Raw genomic sequence first — 17878 nt, 5'->3', positions numbered from 1 at the left:
CGACAAAAGTTCCATCATGCACGCTGAAACTCGCCTGCCAAAGATTCAGTGTGGTTTAGTTTCTGTAAAGGTTTATTTCGACGTCCATCAGAATTTTTTTACAATGTAGAAGAACGTGGTCAACGTCTTCATCAAGTTTTCCACTTGAGCAGGTTGGAGTGACAGCTTTTCTTATTTTATACAGGAAGGCCTTCTTGTAGGCCATGTCATGTCGAAGCCTATGGATGACTGTTTCCCTAGATCGGCGAACCTTTAACAGAATATCAAATTATACGCCGGGATTTTAATGCTACATAACTGGGAGTATCACGCACCTGTCTCGAACCAACTTTTCTTGGATAATTGACTCAGCTTATTAATAAACATCGCGTATTGCTCATCGGTAGAGTCCTGCTGCGCTGCGTGTGCCACGCCATCATCTATGCCGTTTCCCATGATATCGCAGTGGCTTGGTACGCACTGGAACATTATTTATGGTGTGGTTGTATTTCATATGGGCGCACGCTAGGTTTGTTCCCTAAGCTGATTCCTTTCAACAAGCTAATGAGGATTGTGAGTCACTGAAAACTACCCATAAAAGATGACCTGACTGTAAACGTATGAAGCGCAAAGCACAGAGTATTGCACAAACCTCTGTCATAGTGGATGTTATGAAATGGTCGAGCTTAAAAGCTCAGCCATTTCACTTTTTCCTCTTGGTATGCAGGTATGAAGATTGCAGACGTAGTGTTTTGATTCAGATATGATCCGTCGGTGTACACGTGAAAACAACCTTCACTGATATAAAGGGTGTGTTAAAGTTAATTACTTTATTGCAGTAATAGGCACATCGTTCTTGCAAGTTAATCCTAGAATCGAATTTGTAATATAAGGAATAGAGAGTCACCATGGTGGATGGGATGCATTCCTGGCTGTGAAAAGAGGCTCCACTGCTATGTACGTCTTTACGTAACTGAGTACAACGCAATTCGAAACATCTAAAGATAATTTTCATTAATAGTTATCAACGTAGAGAATCTTGAGCAATGGAAGGCTCTTTAAATGCCGCAGTTGTGCCAGCACGGAACATTTCTTGCAGAAAATACTACTTGAATTGCAAAGGCAAAGTTTGTTTCGAATGACGCATCACCATATAATTTTGTTTTATTTTTCTGTATACGGCATTTACAAAATCCAGAAGCAAATCCATCACAGCGCTACTATAAACCAAGCGTGCAGTGAAGCTGCGCATGGTCGGTTCAGAATCTAACAACCAGTAATTTACACTTAAGTTAACCAGAAAATTGTTTAACATGCTTGAACTGGTTACCACTTGGTTAATCTTTTCATTCACGAAATAAATTGCTGCTTTCTAAGGCATACTGAAAACTTCATCCTTATTTTGGAACACCCCCATAGAACTTTTTTCATTTCAGTTCATTACAATTCACAATGAGTGGCTAAGCTCACTGTAAAGCTCAAGTGGCTAAGCTCACTTTTATATAACATTTCTTTTTTTGCAATTGCATTTATTGATTCGACTTTGCATCTAATATGTTACTTTTTTTCTAATTATGGGAAGAATTATAAACATTGATACGGAGATAGTAGCAAATAACCACGGCGAAAACTATGTGCAAAGGAGGAAACAGTATTCGGCCAGAAACGGAGGAACCATTCCATCACATTCACATTCGTTGCTCCTCGCTTTATTCTTCATATCGCAGCTGACGCTTGATTCCCCTTTGACGAACGCAACACTAACGCCATCCTTTCCAGCGCAGGCTGCACGAGGAACAAGATGACATCGAACGCCTTGAGAACATCAACCACCGGTTCTACGAAATCTCACCCAACGGCCTGCCCAGCGATATCGCTCCTTTTCTGGCCATTCTTTATCTTAGGACAGAGAAAAAGATGGCAGCGGTGTTCCGCGAACTCGGGGAGATTCTTCACAGGCTCTTCTCGAAAGCCGAAGCTAACTACATCCCAGGTGTGCGCTATTCTTTGGGGCTGGGAATGCACGTTGTAATATCTAGAAACGCAACCGTAGGCAAAAAAATGACAGGAAAAGGAATATGGAAGCTTGCGATTTAAAAAAAAAAATCCGTAAACACAGGTTACTTGCTCGAGCCTACGTTTTTTACAAGTGCCTTGTCATAGACTTGTGCTCTTAGTTCTAACTTTTATCAATACAAGACCACTTGCCTAAACGTATTCTCTGGCAAACAGCCTCCGCTAATGAATTTTTCAACCGCACAGTATGGCAGACTTGTTTGTGATAGTTTTCCCTGTAATGGCAGACAGATGCCTCAGATTTTCTTGATAAGGCGAAACGTTCAGGTGCCTCATCAAACACGAAAATTTGCTATATGTATCCCTCGTCGTGGGCGTGAGCACGAGTAATGCATAAAATTGTCTCGGGATGACGTCAAACATTAGTTGAGTTTCTTACGTTGCCCTGACTTCATTATGAAGTCACTATCTAGCAACGTCAAGTCGTCTCAGGCAAATGCATAAAGAACCATGTGATTTTTTTTTTCGATTGCTGTGTGGACCATCAAACAAGGCACGGCTAGAAAAAAAGCTAATTTTTCTTCTTTTTTTTCAGTATGAGCTGCACTTCGAGCTGAGAAACTTTATTGGTTGTGGGATCATTAACAAGGGAATATACATGTTCACGCTCATATCACTCAACTTTATTAACGTTGGGCCATATAGGAAAACATGGGTACTTTCGCCTACAATTGTTTTCGTCATCGGCTTTTAGTTCTCTTTTGCTCACCAATGAATCGATGTCACGCACGCAAGTGTTAGGAGCAGAACCACCCACTGCACAATATCGTTGGTCACATATCGGAAAAAACTGCCAGGCCTGCGCAGAAAGCACGGCCCAGTCACAGCGCAAGCTTGAACAGCGGCCTTTCAGAACCCTTTCTAAGCACCCTTGGGTAACTGCTACAAGCACACTTGTGAGGTACCCACTACGCCATAAATAGCCATAATTTTTGTTTAGTTGGCTGCCATTCAGTGTTCTATCCTTCCTCGCGCTTCGGGGAAGCGTAGTATCCGCTGCACACTTGCAATGATTCTTGCTGAATTTTTTCATACAGTGGCTGAAAACGATGAAGAATTATGCCTGAAGTGTGGGATCGACAACAAGCTTTCGCAAGGGGTTGGAGCATTGGACGACCTACACATTACGGAATTCACATTGTGTGACGCCTATAGTTGTTCTTTTGCTGTTCTAAGACGCTTCATTACTCATCTAATGCAATCCCTTTCCCCGACATCAGCCTTGTCTAAGGCTAGTTTGCACCGGAGTCTCCAGCACAGGCGCGGCTCTGCGTAGAATACTGGGCTGGCACGCAGCGGACACCGGCGGTGGTGGACAGCTACGGTGCCGCACGCGATGCATGTTGTGATCTCATAACAGATTTCCCTGTGAAAAAAACTTCCCTTCGTCTTCCTGCAGGTAGCGTCGAGAACTTCACACACGCTATGCTGGCCGCCCGAGAGGAAGCCATCAAGGAGGACAAAGCTGATGCGCAGTACCTGACCAAACCCAGCATGATCCTTGCTACAGTGAACCTCTTCAACGGTCGGTAAACCAAAGACTGGTCCTTGCTCCAAGCCTTCATCGTATTCCACATATAACGTTAATGGGAAACCTTGCATCGCAATCAGGCCACCACTTTCGCATTATGTCGTTTAAGTTCTTCATTGCCCTTATCGACCAAATTCTGCAAGAGCTTACGCGCAGGCAAAATACAAATTTAGCAGCGTTTTCAAGTAGTGCTAAAGACAAGATGCATGCCACTAATCTTCCACTCGCGTTAGTTGCCATCTAACCTTGCAAGATCGAAAAGAAGTTTGTTTTTGGTGGGTTTCCGCTCTCTTTCCATATTCAAAACGTTTCAACTCAGATGAACAAATTTTTAAGAGAATCTTGTGCAGCTAATAATTTTAATTGTGGCAATAGCTGTATTCCAATGCAACATCACTATTTAGTTGTGCCGCGGAAACTGTGGAATTGGAGGATTTAAAAGGTGAGTCACTAAGAGGTGCAAACTGTCAATTCATTGGGTTCTTCGCACTCCCCTGGTGCTATTATTGTCTGGCGGTAGGCGTTTGAGAACGCTTGACAATACCTACCCTAAAGCACTTTTAGTTTAGGACACTGATAGAGAGAGAGAGAGAACAACTTTATTTTAAAAACCACCAAGCCTGCACGAAACGCGCAGCACTTTCACTGCAAGAGCTCAAAGAGCGGCCTTTCAGAGCCTTTTTAACGCCTTTTTGGGTAGCTGCTGCAAGCACACTTGCAGGATAACCACTACGCCATAACTAGGGTCAATCGATGCTCGTGTTGTGCGAGTGAAGCGGGAGATGAAGACGAGGGTGAGGAGAGTGTGATGATGATGATGATGATGATCATGATGATGATGATGATGATGATGATGATGATGATGATGATGATGATGATGATTAATATTCGCGCAACTCGGTAAACAAAATCTTTAGGTCGCTCCTCAGTCAAAAAAGAAGACTCTCGCTGCTTCCTGCTTCCTTTACAGGCCTGGAATATCGTCTCATGTACCATGTAATCAGCTGTTATCGCAGTCACTTGGCTGGCGTCACGAGGAAATACCAAGGCACAGCACAGCCACGTATAGCTTCCGAAGCGACATTGATGGAAAGGGGCAGAAATAAGCGCAGCGTTACACAGTCTCTCTCTGTGGAGGACAACTCCACAAGACCGTACGGGAGAGGGGAGAAAAGGAACGAAAGAAACAGGAACAAAAAAAAGGTAAAAGCAGGGTAAAAAATGAAAAGCATTCAATCTGACTGACGTATACGCGCGCAAAAACACCCACGCGCCACGCGCTGTCGACTGAGAAGACCGCCGAGAAAGCCGGGGTCACAGCGGTTTGCCCATTGAACACAGGTAAGAGGAAAAAAGTGCTTTTCAAACGGACGATGTAAGTCTGGTTGGCCTTGTTGGGCTAATCCATAGGCTTGAGTGCATCGTATACGGGAGCAGGGCTGCCACACATTAACCGTGCGCTGCGAATTTTCTGGGAGAGTCGCGCGAATCACACAAATCACCGCAGCAAGTACGGCTAGCACCAAGTCCTTCGCGTCGATGGCAGGGGCCGGCTCGGTCGATGGACATGTGGCCGTCACGACGACAGGCACGCTCGTAGGAGGGGCAATCGCCGGCCTTGGTCAGCCACCACCGGCTACAGCGTCGCGAACGGAGCGATTCTTCGCGATTGCCGCGCTGCCACGCTTGTTGTTGGTGCTGACTGTGGCCCTGGCTTTCTCCAACGCTCGGCGGTGCATCACGGGGCCAGGCGTTGCGTCGAAAACTGACGCGCACGCGCCGAGTGGACGGGAAGCCCGACAGAAGGGCCTCGATGGCGTCGCGGGTTGCCGTCAGAAAGTTGGCCCTCTTCCCAACAGGTCGAAACAATATGGGGCACCGCGTGCTCCCTCACTTCTGTAGGAAGGGCCGGGGGGCTGTGGCACGGACACCGCTGGTGAGACAACGTCCGGCTCCACGTATAGTAGCGTATAGCAAGAGAGCGAGAAAAGAAAAAAAAGCGGAGGAATGCTGTGAGGGTTAGGAGGAGGGCATGAAAGAGGTCAGAAGGTAAAGCTTAGCTGATTGATTGATATGTGGGGTTTAGCGTCCAAAAATCCACCGTATGATTACGAGAGACGCCATAGTTGAGGGCTCCAGAAATTTCGACCCCCTGGGGTTCTTTAACACGCGCCCAAATCTTGAGCACACGGGCATTTTCGCCTCCATCGAAAACGCATCCGCCGCCGCCGGGATTCGATCCGGGGACCTGCAGGTCAGCAGCTGACAACTTTAGCCACTAGACCACCGCGGCGGGGCAAGGTAAAACTTAGCGCAGTCATGAATAGTACAACATATAGACTAGCCGTGTGCAGCATAATGGAAGTGAGAGTAAATAGGAGAGATGGGGTGGTGAGCAAGGGAGAAAGAAGGAGGGTAAAGCACAGCATAGTGGTGTATATTAAGGCATAAGAAGTGAATGCTAAAGGCAGGTGTGGGTAAGGAGAAGAAAATAAGCAGCGCAGGCGACGCAATTGCATCACAAATAAAGGTTTCCGTTTCCGTTATGAACGTTCATCGAGGATCACGTTTGGAACGTCATTGCACGTTTGCCCGTAAACTTCAACATGGCGACTGAAACGCTATTCTGCACTTCCTACAGCTTTTTCACGTCGAGCGCAGCTGTATTCATATTTCCTTGCCCTTTGCACGGAATGTATTTCCCGACGCAATCAAGTATTCGTTTGAAATGCTAAGTTAACGCAATCGTCATCGGTGCAAGTGCAGCATAACAACTTATACCAAACGCCTTCGCTTTTGTTGCACTTGTATGAATCACGCATTCCCGTAAGTATGTCGGACTACTAAATCTTATGTTCTAAACCAAGGGGCCGACTAGTTTTTGAGGTGGAGGACCGAGTTGCGTCAAGTCAACATTAACGGGGGCTGAATGGCAAAAACGGGGGCATGAAGAGGACGTTGCAGGCAAAGGGAATTTGGCGAATCGACAATAATGATATGCAAAAGTAAAATTAAAATGGTGAGCATTTTCGTCGCGTGTGTCACAAGGTGGCAATTTAATAACATGAAACAAAAATAACGAGACTTTTGCAATGCAATTCTTGACGCTGGATATTATAGCCGGCTCACAAAGATGGCTGCATCAAGGTTGCACACCGGCAGACTCGTAATGTTGTGGAGGTGTTCATTGTTAGTCGGGAGGTGTTGAGGGTTAGTTGGGGGATGGGAAGTCAAAATGGCAAGGGGGCATGGGGGTTTTCTGACGTAGCGCCGAGGCCGGGCGTCATCGACCCATGTTTTAAAGCGTATATATGTATGGTATTTACAATGAGTTTCTACTTCACTAAAATGGTGCCCTCATAAGTGTAGGCAATGATGAATATTTAGCGTGTAAACTTATTTTGCTTCCCAGCTGGATCGAACACATCGACGGGCACACTTCAGTGGCTGCTGCTACGAATAGCAACAGAAGAAAGCCTTCAAGCCAGGATTCGAAAAGAAATAGAAGACAACATAGGTAAGAAGATCTTTTGACGAATTCTTCCTTTTTTTTACGTTCAAGCAGATACACTTTAGTTCTTGAGAAAAAAACTGTCTTATTGATTTGTCGACAAATCATCTCAAATTTAGCCTACGGTTCCCAACACCCCTAGCTTATGAAATTTCATTTCACAACACCTAACAAAAGCCACGGTAGTGACTATTTTAGATCTGTTTGTAACAGATCTTTGTAAATGTCATTTGTTTTAGTGTGTCCCTGACGTCTCTGTTGAATATCGCATGTCTGCCTATTGAAGCATCGATACATAGTCTGATAAAAGCAATATTTCTTTGATGACAACTTGAAGAGCAATGCAAATGTTTCCCTCGAGATTGCCTATAGAAACTGGAATCTGCTTTTATGGTAGGTTTATTAATATGCCGGCATCATGAATGTTCACATCATAAATGATGTCGGCATCATACGTCGACATCATAGATGACACCAGTAGTGGCATCACTGCACAATGATATGTACGAGCGAATTTTTATGCCATCAAATTCCGTAATTTCACTCAGAGTACTCAGTGCAGTCTCGTGTACAACGTCGAAAGCAAGAGCACGTTTTCGTGAGTTGACTGCCCCGTTCCTTACTTAATTTGGAACCGAGATTGTCTGTTGAGCCACCTCAAGCTATCGGTAGCAAGCTCTGGTACAAAAATGATCGTACAGACTCGGGTTTTCTAAGTAGATATCATGGTAGACTTCCCTGATGTCAGGGAGGACCTGGTGTTTCTGCGCTTCACATTTCGGCTTTTTACAAGTTAAAAGTAGTCTTCAGACCGTTCCTCACTGCTGAGTGAGTAGAAACTGGTATCGCCCCTGTCCGCGGCACTACGGAGCCCATTCGCTTCCTGCAGATTGTCGCCGCGGACGCTGCCATCTTCTGCGAGGGCGTGGGAACTTTTATACCTGCGTCGGTTCTAGAACGAGGCGTGGATCTAGCGGTCATTAAACATGAAGAAACTAGCGAAGAAACATTAAGAAACTGTCGCATTGGTAGTCACAAGTGTTCTGATGATGATGACGCCTTAAATATGGCTCGTTCTGCAAAGCAGACACTTAGTCTTTGTCCACCCCCCAAAAATAAAAAAGGTATTTTATCATGAGCTTAGTAGCTGCTTGTCAAGTGTAACTCCTCTATCATCACTCAAGCCGCTACAATGTGTGCGATGGGGTGATCAGGAAAGCGCAGTATGTCTGTTCACAATAATCTAGTGAAAACTTTAAATTACTTAGTGTACCATTTGATTTTTCTCTCACAACGTACTTCTCTCCTGTGTTCAGGGAGCCGGCCACCCGCGTACGGGGACCGTGAGAAACTTCCTTTCACCATCGCCTGTCTGCTAGAAACACTGAGGATGCACCCCGCAACGCCTCTCGGAATACCGCATAACACAACCACAGACACTCGAGTCGGTAAGTTCAAGCCTAATCACAACAGCAAGCAAAGAGCAAATAAAAACGTGCACGCATTTGTGGTCATTGCTTAGCTTCGACGTGGAGCATAGCTACCTATTTTAAAATTGTAGTGCTGTGTTCGGAAAGTTCCTGGAAAAACATTCACGAAACTTTTTTTTATTCGCAAATGTCTTTGCATATCAGCCTCGACTAAAATGATATCCTGCATCTTAATCAACTAAAGCGTGCTTAAAAAAATCTTTTACCATATTGTCCTGAGGTTTCTTTTTCCTTGAAGTAGGTTTTTGAATCTTGCATTTGCCAACGCTGACGTAAATTTGATTCGCTTATCAGTACAACTCTTGACTGAGCACAAAAATTTTAGCTCAGCCGCTTTAGGCGACAGCATACGATTTCAAACTTCATCGCATGCCGTCAGCACTTGAACCGGCACGAAATTACATCTGGAGCAAAATTACTTCCAGGTGAGCTAGTGGTGATCATCTCGCCATTTGTGGAGCACTTGTCATAGCACATGAAGTACAGTACTCACGGATTGAAATAGGACACTCGGAGCACTTGGCTGCCGGAACAGCCACCCAGATCTTCGGTATCGTGCGGGGATGGCGACACTTTTTTGTGCGTCAGCACCGTACAACGGTGACAAGTTGCAAACAGGGTGAGGGTACGCGCATGTCCACAAAGCACGCTCAGGTGGGCGTAACGGCATATCAGCGCACTGCAGATGAGCCACTTTATACTCCTTATCTCATCAATGCAGGCGCGGTCATATTTCTCATGTTACTTTCTCCATTTGTGGCTGCAACTTTCATCCTTGGTAAAGCAAGTACGATCGAAAGTATTCCCTCGTTCACTCTGTCTGGCCCATTGAGCCAAAGCTGAGCGCGCTTAGTGGCATGCGCTTATACTCTCATACTATTTGCAACTCGTCTCCGACTTACGGCGCTGACACACGCTCATGCACGATAGTTTTGTAGCGCTGCTCGTGGGTGCAACGACTTTTTTATAAATAGACACTATAGAGGTAACTCTGGTGCTAGCGTCTATGGTAGCTACAACGCACGGCTCTTCGGCAGTCACGGGAATGATGGGTTGTTCATGAATTTGCTTAATTTTTTTGTGCTTTCGGCTCTGTTTGGCATCGCGTGACTTGGAGCTGCTTTGTAGCGAAAAAGAAATCAGCCCCTATTTAGCAGTTGCACTTCACCCCTTTAGGCACCTCAATTTAAATCGGGTCACGACGTAGAAGAAGATTTGTTCTTTCATTCGAAAGGAAACCAAAACACTGCAATAAACAAAGCCACAACTGCGTTCGAAACTTGCAAACACGAAGGCTAGGCAAATCAGCGTGCTACCCATCATTCCAATTGACGTTGAACAATCGCAGCGCCAGAGTCTCCTCTAGTTAATTTTTGGAGACTCTATATGCTCGTGGTACCGATGTGTTACATTGAGAGTAAGGTGGAAAACATTACGCAGCATTATTATTGCTTCCGGTAACCAACGAGTCAGCCTGTAGTGTGCCAACTGCACTGAACACTGCCAGCAAGGTGCTGCAGGCCTCGCCCGTATTCGCATGTCGACCAAACTGGCTCGCTGCGGCGCGCGCCACTTACATTGCGGTGCGAACAGACGACCTATTGTGTGCACCTTGGTCATGTGGCATGCATGCTGAGAAAGTAAGATACATGAATCAGTCAAAAGAGTGCGTCATGTGTGCGTTCGTAGATATTATAAACCTCTGCAGAAAAGTTTGTTCTGAGTTTTTGTCGAGACAAAAAGAAAAGAAACAGTCGCCCCTACCAGGCAATACTGCGGTAACTCTGCGCCAAAAGCTTCGTTTGGCCATCAACCAGGAAAGAACGCGGCATGGAATGGAATGAGAAAACTTTGTTTCAGTCCTACAGGGCGCACTTAGCGCGTAGCGGGCGTCTCCCACGTAGGAACCGACAGGGAGTACATGGCGGCCGCTTCGTGGGCCTGCTGGACGGGCAATTGCTGGTCGGTGAGAAGCGAGCTCCTGAGGGACCACTTGTTTTAGTAGAGTAAGGAGGAGTGTTTCTACACTCCCAGAGCACGTGTGCGAGTTTCACCGTGTGTCCACACGAGGGGCACGTGTCACTGGGGTATGCATCACAATAATAAATGTGAAGCTTGGCAAGCTTTGGGTTCGTGTAGGTCTGTAATAGGCGTAGGGTTAGCGCCTGCGGTCTGTTAAGTTTGGGATGTGGGGATGGAAAATGCGACATTCAGGTAAAAGTGTTTCGTGATGCCATTGTACGTAATGGGTGCATCCCGATCGGTCTCTAACTCGGCATCTTCTGGCAAAATTGAGCGGCCACTGACACAGGTGTGCATTGATTGATTGATTGATTTGTGGGGTTTAACGTCCCAAAACCACCATATGATTATGAGAGGCGCCATAGTGGAGGGCTCCAAAAATTTCGACCAGCTGGGGTTCTTTAACGTGCACCCAAATCTGAATACACAGGCCTACAACATTTCCGCCTCCATCGGAAATGCAGCCGCCACAGCCGGCATTTGATCCCGTGACCTGCGGGTCAGCAGCCGAGCACCTTAGCCACTAGGCCACCGTGGCGGGGTAGAGGTGTGCATCGGTGAGCCAGTTTGGCTGGCATTCTGAAGTACACGTAAGGTCCCTAGCATATGCTCCGCCACTCTGGAAGTGCGTACATGGTGAACTACCGGCCAACCCGTTGGAGACCGGAAGCAGCGATCCTGCTCTGTTGATGTGCTTTCCCTCACTCTATATCAAAACGCAAGACCTTGGTTCCACGAGCACTCACGAACGGCGCTGCATGTACCGACGGCCACGCACTCCGAGTGCCCTATTTCAATCTGTGAGTACCGTATACTTATGCGACCGGCTCTGAATCGTTCAAAGCAGTCGAAGGCGTTCTGTCGCGGCAGTCCTTTAAACGCTTACAACAACATGCAAGCATCTTCAGTGAGTGCGTTAATCAATGGCTGCGCGTATGCGAGCCTGCTCCATCCCCCTTGAATTACATTAACTAAGTGTATAACAAGATTAATCCACCTGTACAGTGATGTAGTAGCTACACAACGTATAGCCTTGCGCTTAACCAGTATTCCCGGTTTCGCAGGCAAGTGGGACATACCCAAGGACACAGGAATGTTGTACAACATCTACGCCGTGCACCATGACCCAAAGAACTGGGAGGAACCCGAGGAGTTCCGTCCCGAACGGTTCCTCGATCCCGTGACGGGCAAAGTGTGCACCGACGTTGGTCCTCTGATCACCTTCGGTCAGGGAGCGCGCAGCTGCCCGGGAGAGAAGTTGGCCAAAATGGACGTGTTCTACATTTTCGTACGACTCGTACAGAGGCTCACAGTTAGTGTGCCTAGCGCGTCCTCGGACGTAAACTGGAACGGAAAGGGTTCGAGCTTGTTCCTGCACCCTGCTCGGCAAAATATTGTATACACGAGAAGACGCTAAATACACTTCGTACTATACACAAATCGTGTTGCATAGTAGAGCCGTTCGCAGTGCTGTGAATATCGCTAATGTTTCCAGAGAAGCTGTCCGCCATGATGAAGCAGTGGTTATGGGGCTCGGCTGCTGACCCAAAGGTCTCTGATTCGATCGCGACTGCGGCGGTAACATGTCTATGATGAATGAATGGGAGAGGCCTGCGTACTGTGCAACGTCAGCACACGTTAAAGAACACCACAGGGTCAGAGCCCTCCCGTATACGGCACCCTTCATAACCACATCTTTGTTTTAAGACTTAAAACCCCAGGTAATACTATTGTTATAGTAGTAGTAGTAGTAGTAGTAGTAGTAGTAGTAGTAGTAGTAGTAGTAGTAGTAGTAGTAGTAGTAGTAGTAGTAGTAGTAGTAGTAGTAGTAGTAGTAGTAGTAGTAGTATTTCGAATAAGTTTTTTCGTTTCGCGCGTGCACTGACCCTTTGCTTCATGACTACCGCGGCTGTACTCAACTGCGCAACTCCACAGCTGGCAATGAAGCGAAATAAGCGTGAACGACGCACCTCTTGGAGAGTTGGCGTGCTCTCTTAGGCGGACGTTCGAAAACGATGTATATGTATTACCCCATTACGAAGAAATGGAGTAGATCGCTCCGCTGGCACAGTGTCCGTGAGTCGTGTAGAATGCTGACGGGGTGAATTTCCCCGTCGGTACCCTGTCCACCTGTTCCTCGCCCTTCTATCAACGTTTGCGCTAACACTCCCCGGCTTTTTGCAAGAACAAACGATGGTCTTTACGTCATAATTAGCGGCTACCATCTTGAAGTGGTACGAGACAGAATGCAGATGAGCGATAACAACGATCTTTTTTTCGCCTATCAGATGGCAAATCTCATCTGCTCTGCTTTGCTTGAAACACAATTGAAACACCGTCAAAGAACCAAACACCCTTTTCTTAGCAGGCAGTCCTGTTTAATATCAACTTGAGCGAGACAGCTTGGGTGTTACATACAGGAATTATCAAAGGGTTGAGTACGCCTGAATGTGTCGAGGGTGAAATGTTTAGATGATCAAACTAGTGACTGTCAACGGTAGCGCAAGTGCTCATGCGGGCAGCTTTAGGAGCTTCCTCGTCAAGCTTCTTATGCTCGCCCCTTGTTCGATGTCGGCGGCGTGTGCACTAGTTCTCATTGCTCCCGCTAGAGGCGCCGCTGTACTCTCTCGCAGCTGCGCTCTCTCCGTCGAGTCACGCTAGTGGCGCCCGCACACCGCCCGCACACTCGGACACATGCTCTAGTTGGATAGATTGATTGATTGATTTGTGGGGTTTAACGTCCCAAAACCACCATATGATTATGAGAGACGCCGTAGTGGAGGGCTCCGGAAATTTTGACCACCTGGGGTTCTTTAACGTGCACCCGAATCTGAGCACACGGGCCTACGACATTTCCGCCTACATCGGAAATGCAGCCGTCGCAGCCGGGATTCGAACCCGCGACCTGCGGGTCTGCTCTAGTTGGATAGGTGACCGCTAGAGAAGCGCGCCTGCATACAGCGCTCGCGTTTGGCACGCTTCCTTGATCTTCGCTGAGAGCTCACTCAAATCAAGGTTTATTTTTCGTTCTGTCGTACAGAAAGAACACTCAAAACACACTATTGGTTACCACTCCGCAGCACGAACACCCAAGAAGCCAAGAAAGAAGGGCTTCGTAACGCAGCAGCAGGTAAGGCTTGCCACCTTGCGGTGAGAGACGGGAGACCGAGGCGAAAAGGGCTCGCCGTGGAGCAAACCCAGAGCTGTGGGCCAGTGAAGCAGAAACGAAGTCGGAGCATCGTCAAGCAAACCCATTACGTCTTTCTCTGATGGTAGAAGAACGTGTATGGAGGATTCGAGGGTTACCCGATTATCAGCGAGCAAGCTCCTCAAACACAATTGCCTTTCTGGATTATGTGGTGATTTTTTTTAATAAATAACAACAAGTCGAACTAAACAACAGCCTTCAGCTACGCTGTGATAGAAACTTTTCGCTTATCTCGTTACTTACTTGAGAAAGCAGTTAATTCACAAATCGTGCGACAAAGCGACGTTAAACACGTAGAAGAACTTTTCAGGCTTCACTGTTTTTGAGTAATGAAGCCATGAAGCCTATTGCACTATAAGATAGTAATTTATGTTTTAAATGTAATAAGTAAAATATTTTAAATGCATACTAATGTAATTATAATGTAAAAGTATAATAATGTACAATATCGAGCGAAACCTGGACATATTTCACTGTGCGCCGTAGTATCTGTTGGATTTTACTTCTTTAAACTGATAGAACATTGTTATGATCTAAGTTCTATCAGCACTCTCGGTTTTATTGTCTGCTTCCCTATGTTCGAGTTTATTTATTTACCGCGTGTAATTCGACTGTAATGCAATTACACAGTGTGTATGCCTTCGTTTAGTAAGAGTGAATGAGCACATTTTTCACGTGTGCACAGGGCAACCACTCAAGAGTACGCGTTCGATTTCATTCGAAGCAAAGAGCACACAGACAATGCATTCTATTACGAAGGGGAAAACAGGGCCAAGGGGAGAGGAGGGGGCCGGACACGGATGGGTACAAAGGCTTCGAGCGATAAAGTGACACGGTCAAGTTATTATTATCAAAGCTCTCCCTCCAGCTAAAGGGGTGAAGCTATTTTTTACCGACATACATAATCTCTGTATCGAAATGAGGCGAGATCTAGCAACAGACTCGTTATGCAACAATGAAAAAATAGCCCGAATTTTTTCTCTATTGTTCGCCTCTCATCGCCCTATGAGCAATTTTGAATGATCGGAATCGGGATAACTTAAGGGGTTCGTTCTCTTTCAACGTTTAAATTGACCACTGTGTGTAGCGTGGAGTGCAGAACTCGAGCGTCTTTGAGGTGAGCTTCATCACTGGCTTTTTTTCTCCTTCGTCTTGCACCAATTCGACTTTATCACACGTACTCGTAGTAGGCGTGGCCCTTAGCGCTACTCAATTCAGTTGACTACCTAACCACGTGTACCTACCAGCGTATAATATTAAGCAATAGAATATATAGAATGGGGCAGACACGTCACAGCGATTGATTATTTATGCGTATTTTTTTCTAAATATCTATCATTGATAAGTAAAATTTATTAATATAGATTTACCAGCACAAAAAGACGAAACACTGAAAGAAGAAACACACACACGGTGTTGATTCATGACCCATGAATCATGAACTCGGCCGAGCAAAATTTTAAGCGAAGTAGAACTTATATTGCAATATATCGATCGCACGGCGATAGCCGCAGGAACATTGTATGGAGAACAGCACCTGCAGAGCACAAAGGCTGAAGGAGGACCAGGTGCTTCTCTGCGTCAGCACTCTTTCCACCCACTGTTCCTCCCTCCATTCGTTGCGCTCTGACTACGATATTCAGGACGCAATTCTGAGAGTGATGTCCGATTAATCCATAAAAAAATGGGTTTCAGCCACATTTATCAGATATAGTACAAGGGCCCAATACCAGATATAGGAGCTTATCAGATATAGTACAAGTATCTTCAGGAAGCCCTATCATTGGAAGCAATATTATGCCTATCTGTCTTGTTTGGCTCATTCTTGCTGAAAAAAGGAGCTCAACGATTGAATAAAGCAGGAAAAGATGCGATAGATTCGCTTTTCCTCTCCAATATATTAAACCTGTCAAATTTGTTCCATCATACTCCTTCTGTGTGTCTCGAATTTTTCCCGCCGCCACCTCACACCACTCATGTGGCACCTCTTAAGGACAGCGCATGCTGCAGCGTCTTAGTGACGTATCCCCTTTGGAATCCTGCATAGCGCCACGAACGAAGACGCGCTATCTCAAAACACCGTGTCTCAAAGCCATGAGGTGGAACCGCCAGCAAGGTGAACATGACGAATGCAAGACACCGCGGCCTCACGGATCTGTACACAACTGAAGAAAAAGATTACTTGGTCCAGCAAGTGGGGATTCGTTCCGTGGATTCCGGACATCCCAGCCCAATTTTCGGCTGTCCAGAGGGCTTGGCCTAACTGTCCCGCCGTGGGAGCGGCCCGTGTGCTAGGACACACGCCTTCGGAATCTCAGGATAGAGTTCTCCCAAACCAAATCATCTGATTTGCGTCGTTAAGCACCACACATAAGGCTCTCTCCCCGTGAACGCTAGGTGATGGGAAAGGGTAAGAGAGGGCAAGAGGAATGAGTAGTGAATGGCCTGACTGGGCACGCATTTGGTTGGCGTTGTAAAATAGAAGAGACGCTGGCCTAATTCGGGAAGATAAAGCTCTTGTCAAAAACAAGCACATGCGTAAAAGTGATGCATCATATTGAGGTCCTTGTCCTACAGTACTTATCAACTACTATCTATGCAATGCGTAGAGAAGTGGTTGTCTCTGGCAGATTTGTTTCACTGAACATTCATTGAATGCTTGGCTTCCTCACGTCATATGACGCCATCGGAGATAAGTACAGACCTATTATGCTTGCAACAGTCTGAGTACACGAGTGTCGCACATTCGTTAAGTGATGCGTCACACTGAGGTCCTTGTCCTATACAGTACTTATCAACCACTATCTATGCAATGCGCAGAGAAGTGGTTGTCTCTGGCTGATTAGTTTCACTGAACATCCATTGAATGCTCGGCTTTTTCACGTCATATGCCGCCATCGCAGATAAGTGCAGAAATATTATGCTTGCAACAGTCTGAGTACATGAGTGTCGAATTAGAGTGCTCGTTGTAACTGATTGTCATGCTGTAGAAATTTTTCTCTTTGCGAGATATTTTACATGAGCATCTTGTCTCACTGGCAGCGTTGACTGACTCTACCACGCATAAGTGCACATATATACCCTATAAAGAGGGCTACGAATGACCGCCACAGTAGCTCAGGGGTGGAGCATAGGACGTGTTTTTCGGAGGTCACAGATACGGTCCCTGCCGGAGGCAAGTTATCTTTTCGTCCACTTTTCTTTTTTCACGTTTACAGTCTAATTACTTCCAACAATATGTCCTATACTTTACTTGGCATCATTTTCTGTTGGTTATTAGTAATATTGTCTTTCTCTATGGGCCACACGAATGAAATTGAGCTGAGCAAAAATGTCTAGACACGCCGAAATGACCGCTCTCCGGTGGATCTCCTTCATTTTGGATTGGCGGTGCATCACAATGGCGCTGGTCTTCGTGGTGACGTACGTGTTGGTTCACTTCTACTACCGTGTATCGAAGTACCCAAAGGGACCCTTCCCACTTCCACTTGTAGGTAACCTCCTAGGTGAGTGTTCCAAGGTTGAGTAATGTAGCAGATTGTGTCGTTCTGTTGCGCATAAGTTTTTGTGAAATTACAAAAGCGCAGATGGACAGAGCAAAACTCTCCTGGAAAGATTTTTGCAATCTGCTTCAAAATTACTTCAGAATAACAATGAAGGCAGCTTTTTTTTTTTTTGAAATGCGAGGGATTGCACAAGGTCGATGAAAACACTTTTTTTACTGATCATGTGCGAGTTTTAAATACGCAGTGCTCTAATCTGACTTTCAGCCAGATCATATAGGGAGCATTCACGTGACGTCGTCATGTGATATTTTTTGTACAATTCGCGGATTTGCTGTTATAGAGATAAGCGGACCAAGATAAAAAAAACGCACCTTTCACTGTGCTTTTTTTACATCCGGTTGGGCAACCAACGGGATGTCTTTCTGGGTAGGCTCCCTACCTTCTCCTTTTTGTTGCTTCCTTCCCTTCCTATACAACAAAATGGCCACCACACTGATGTCTGTACATACTTCCTTTTATATGTGATAGTGGTGGTTAAACGTTATTAACGAAAAG

At 46.0% G+C, this 17878-nt stretch overlaps 1 protein-coding gene across 2 annotated transcripts in view; it reads left to right on the top strand.

The window, feature by feature from the left end:
- The window catches only part of LOC119188278 (steroid 17-alpha-hydroxylase/17,20 lyase), a 32322-nt gene extending 20006 nt beyond the window's left edge, over positions 1-12316 (top strand). For both annotated transcript variants that reach the window (XM_037436240.2, XM_037436239.2), the window contains exons 6-10: positions 1764-1972; positions 3455-3580; positions 6999-7103; positions 8414-8545; positions 11674-12316. In XM_037436240.2, coding sequence (XP_037292137.2) covers positions 1764-1972; positions 3455-3580; positions 6999-7103; positions 8414-8545; positions 11674-12026 — 925 coding nt within the window. In that variant the 3' untranslated portion in view covers positions 12027-12316. The remainder of the gene's footprint in view (positions 1-1763; positions 1973-3454; positions 3581-6998; positions 7104-8413; positions 8546-11673) is intronic.
- Positions 12317-17878: the final 5562 nt, after the last annotated feature.

This window comes from Rhipicephalus microplus, chromosome 1 (genome assembly GCF_043290135.1).
Source record: "Rhipicephalus microplus isolate Deutch F79 chromosome 1, USDA_Rmic, whole genome shotgun sequence".
Taxonomy (NCBI): Eukaryota; Metazoa; Arthropoda; class Arachnida; order Ixodida; family Ixodidae; genus Rhipicephalus; species Rhipicephalus microplus.
The sequence above is the reverse complement of the archived record's forward strand: the minus strand, read 5'-3'. Positions and strand labels throughout refer to the sequence as shown.